Source organism: Lipotes vexillifer, unplaced genomic scaffold, assembly GCF_000442215.2.
Source record: "Lipotes vexillifer unplaced genomic scaffold, Lipotes_vexillifer_v1.1 scaffold466, whole genome shotgun sequence".
Taxonomy (NCBI): domain Eukaryota; kingdom Metazoa; phylum Chordata; class Mammalia; order Artiodactyla; family Lipotidae; genus Lipotes; species Lipotes vexillifer.
In genome coordinates this window covers 624,289-628,037 of record NW_006796103.1, presented here as the reverse complement: position 1 = coordinate 628,037, position 3,749 = coordinate 624,289, and the positions used below count along the sequence as shown (strand labels likewise).

The 3,749-nt window shown below is 58.2% G+C and overlaps 1 protein-coding gene across 1 annotated transcript in view; it reads left to right on the top strand.

Annotated features, from left to right (window-relative positions):
- The window catches only part of PHF2 (PHD finger protein 2), a 92,897-nt gene that overhangs the window by 73,313 nt on the left and 15,835 nt on the right, over positions 1-3,749 (top strand). Inside the window, exons 8-11 of the mRNA XM_007468158.1 lie at positions 11-28; positions 982-1,069; positions 1,514-1,620; positions 3,210-3,301. Of these exons, the coding sequence (XP_007468220.1) occupies positions 11-28; positions 982-1,069; positions 1,514-1,620; positions 3,210-3,301 (305 nt within the window). The remainder of the gene's footprint in view (positions 1-10; positions 29-981; positions 1,070-1,513; positions 1,621-3,209; positions 3,302-3,749) is intronic.

Genomic DNA, 3,749 nt, shown 5'->3' with positions numbered 1-3,749 from the left:
CGGGCCCAGCCGCTCTTCATCCCCTCGGGTGAGTGCCCTATCCCCATGTTGTGTCTCCCACCTCTGACGTCTGCCAGGGGAGGTCATGCCCTGGCTGTTCCTGCCTTGCCTTGGGGTCAGTCCTGCTCTGTGGTCACCTCTCGGGCCACCTCGGGGCCATGAGCCCCTGCAGCTTCCAGCCTGGCTGTGCTCACAGAGGCCAGGCACATGGGATCGCATGGGGCCCCAAGAGCCCAGCCCATAGAGCGCAGCCACACTGTCAGAGATGGTGTTTGCTGATCTCAACATCTCAAACATATGCAGAAGGAGGAAACGTGACATGAGCAGATAAATGCCCTTTACAGACGTCATGTTGCTTCGCCCATAAATATTTCACCGTATCTGTAAGGTTTCCTTTTAAAAATAACATAATTACAATACTGTCATCACACTTTAAAAATGAACAGTTAACAGTTCCTTAGTATCACCAAATAGCCAGTCAGTGTTCAGATTTTCTAATTGTCGTATATGGAGGCCCTCACATTTCCACTGATTTATGTGCCTCTGAGTGCTTCCTGATCTAGTCCCTACCCTTGTTTCCTATAATCACAGTTATTTCCCAAAGTCTGTAGGGACAAACCCAGCTCTCCCGGGAGGTGTGGCAACTCTGCCTGTCTCTTTCCACCCCTGTATGTGGAGATCAGGGATGCCAGGCAGCCCGACCCTGGGGTGGGTCTGAGCAAGTCCCCTTGGCTCCTGGGCCTCAGTTTCCCTGTCTGCACCATACAGGACTGGATAGAATAGACTGTGAGCTCGGACACAGTCTGTCCTTCTGGGAGGGCCCACCCACTCATTACACGGAAGCCAGGGCCAGAGCACCTTCCAGGGGGCCCCGGGTGGATGGGGGCACAGAGGAAGGGCTGGCAGGAGTCAGGCCTGGTAGCTGCCAAGAGCCTGGCATGAGAACATTGTTAAGAGATAGCCCCATCCCTGTCTTCCCAGGCTGGATTTATGCCACACTTACACCTGTGGACTGCCTGGCCTTCGCGGGACATTTCCTGCATAGCCTGAGCGTGGAGATGCAGATGAGGTAGGGCCACACCTGACTCCCAGGATCTGCTGGGTGGGGTCCCCACCATCGGTGTGATGATACCTCTTCTGAGTCCTGGCTGGGCCTCTGGGTGGTGGGGAGGAAGGAGGAGGGGGGCCGTGATCTTACCAGGGCCCCTGAGGTGCCTGGTCACTGGACAGCCTCGGGACTGTAGTGGGTTTGGGGTGAGCTGAAAGGCCGAGCTGCCTTCTCCTTGGGCACTGACCCAGAGCTCTAGAAGCCGCGGCCCACGGGGCTTGCCCTTAACGCGAAGCGCTCATCCTGATGTGTTCCTCTGGTCCACCTCACCGCGTAGGGCCCAGAAGGGAGGCCTGAGCGGTCATGGCCTAGGTGTGGCCTCTGGTCGTAGTGTGGGTTCACCTTCCTTTATCATTGCCTGCTCAGGGCTTAATGCACTGAATAGTTCTTTGCTATGGCTTCCAGAGCATACGAAGTGGAAAGAAGGTTGAAACTGGGCAGTCTGACTCAGTTTCCCAACTTCGAAACTGCCTGCTGGTACATGGGGAAGCACCTGCTGGAGGCGTTCAAAAGTACGTCCCCTGGTCAGCGTCTCAGCCTGCGGCTCTGGACAGTTCGTTTGCGTGCGGAGCTCAGGGACACCGGGGAGTGGTAACAGTTCTGCCATCATGCAGCAGGGCGGCTGGGCCCTGGGGAACAGGCTGAGCGATGCCTTCATGGGCCCTGAGCTAGTCCCCTTAGCTCATGGGCCTTGCTTTTCCTGTCTGTGTGCTGTGGGGCTGGACTGGACTCCTGCCTGCAGGGTCATCTGGTGTTACAAAAAGAGCACTGGCCGCATGTTCCCAGACCTGGTGTGTGTTCTGCTCGGTTCCTGTGGCCTTGTGTGGTTACTGACAGGGCTCAGTTGGGATGCTGAGAGGCCTGCAGGGACCCCTGCAGCATCCCTGCTGTACTGTGGGTGGGTGGGTGTGCATGCCAGAGTCCCCTGTGGAAGGCCTGTGGGAAGGGGTGGGCTCCACTGGGTCCGTGCCCTCTGTGGGCATGGCCCTCCATCCCGGGCCCTGCCAGGCCATGCCTTCGGGATCAGCGTTTGGCTCCTGGTGGCCAACCCCTGCTCAGGTCACCAGACTTTCTGCAGCCGGGTGAGGGACCCAGGAGGAGCATTTACTTTCATGGAGAGCTTCCTTTTTCAGCAGCACCCACCCTTCCAGGAAGCTGCTGTTTTGTGTTCCCGTAAGAGCTGAGTGGAGACCACCGTATCAGGACTCCTTTGCACTTTGGCTCTAATTTGAGATGAGAAAGCTGAAAATGGTTCTTAACCTGGGCTGGCCAAGTTTCAGTGAAATTCTTCCATCGCTCTCTAAATTCAAGCCCTGTGCTCCACCCTGGCAGGGCGAGTGCCCTGTCCTAGGGGCCTCTTGCCAGGGGGATGGTATGGGAGTAGTGTGAGTGGAGTCACACCCTGGGGACATTGGGACAGCCTGACCAGGGTGACCGCTGACTAGCTGGGCCTCTCTGAGCTGCCTCTGCCTCTCTGCCTCAGGCTTTCCTGTGTGAAGGGGCTGGCAGCTCAGCAGCCCCAGAGCTGAGAGGACCTAGGGATTTGCCACAGGCCAAACAAATGGTCACCTGGTGGTGTCAGAGCTCGGGGCTGCTCTGCCTCCATGCTGAGCTCTCTGCCTGAAGGGGGAATGCTCTGTTTTGTTTGGGGCTGGCTCCAGCTCCCAAGGGTGTGTTTGTGGTGGTGCTTGCCCTGAGCCACCCCAGTGGGAACTGGGCCCACTGCCCGGCATCCTTTAGCTATGCAGGGGGCAGTGTGAGGGTGGGAATCAGAAAGCATCTAGGGATGCTTGGTTTGGGGCATGACTGTGGCCCCTCACTGATGCAGGCTGGGGGCCAGGTGGAGGGAGGAGCCGGGCCACCTGCATAAGGGGCCAGGTGTGTAGACAATGGGAAGGCCAGTCCTGCCCCTCGCAGGGCATCTTAAGTGGGCATCCCCTAGGTTCCAAGAGGAACCGTTGGCAGTTGGGCAGGTGGCAGTGGGCAGAGGCCTCTGAAAGGTCTGGCCCTGAGCGTCCCCCACCACTGGGGCTTTAAGTCACCTGCAGGCGGCAGGTGAGAGTGGACACCCTCCTGAGCAAACCCATCTATCTTCCCCCAGGTTCTCACAAGTCTGGGAAGCAGCTGCCCCCTCATTTAGTCCAAGGAGCTAAAATTCTCAATGGTGCTTTCAGATCATGGACGAAAAAGCAGGTAGGGATGTGTACTAGGCGTGATCCAGGGCAGAAGGGAGGGTGGCAGGTGAGGAGCCATTCCCAGGGCTTGTCCTACCTTTGGTGGGAACTAGCATGTGAAAAGCAGGTGGGTGCCACCTGGCCAGGTCATACACCTGTTGGTGGGGGCAGGTGCAGGACAGAGCCCTCCATCTAGGGACCTGGCCTGAGGGGTGGGGGCTGGGCGGCAGGGAGATTCAGTGGGAGGAAATCAGGTGGTGGAGACAGCACTGCGCGAACCCGAAAGCACAGGGAGCAGGGAGGACTGGAGTCAGTGACCGGCTGGATGTTCAGGGCTCTGAAGAGGAGAGTGGAGATGTCCTCTTTGTCCTACTGGCTGTCCCAGGCATCAACTCAGAAGCTGGCTTTGCTCTGTGACTAGGACAGTCCCTGTGCCCCATGCCCCTCCATAGCCGCCCCCCCCCCCC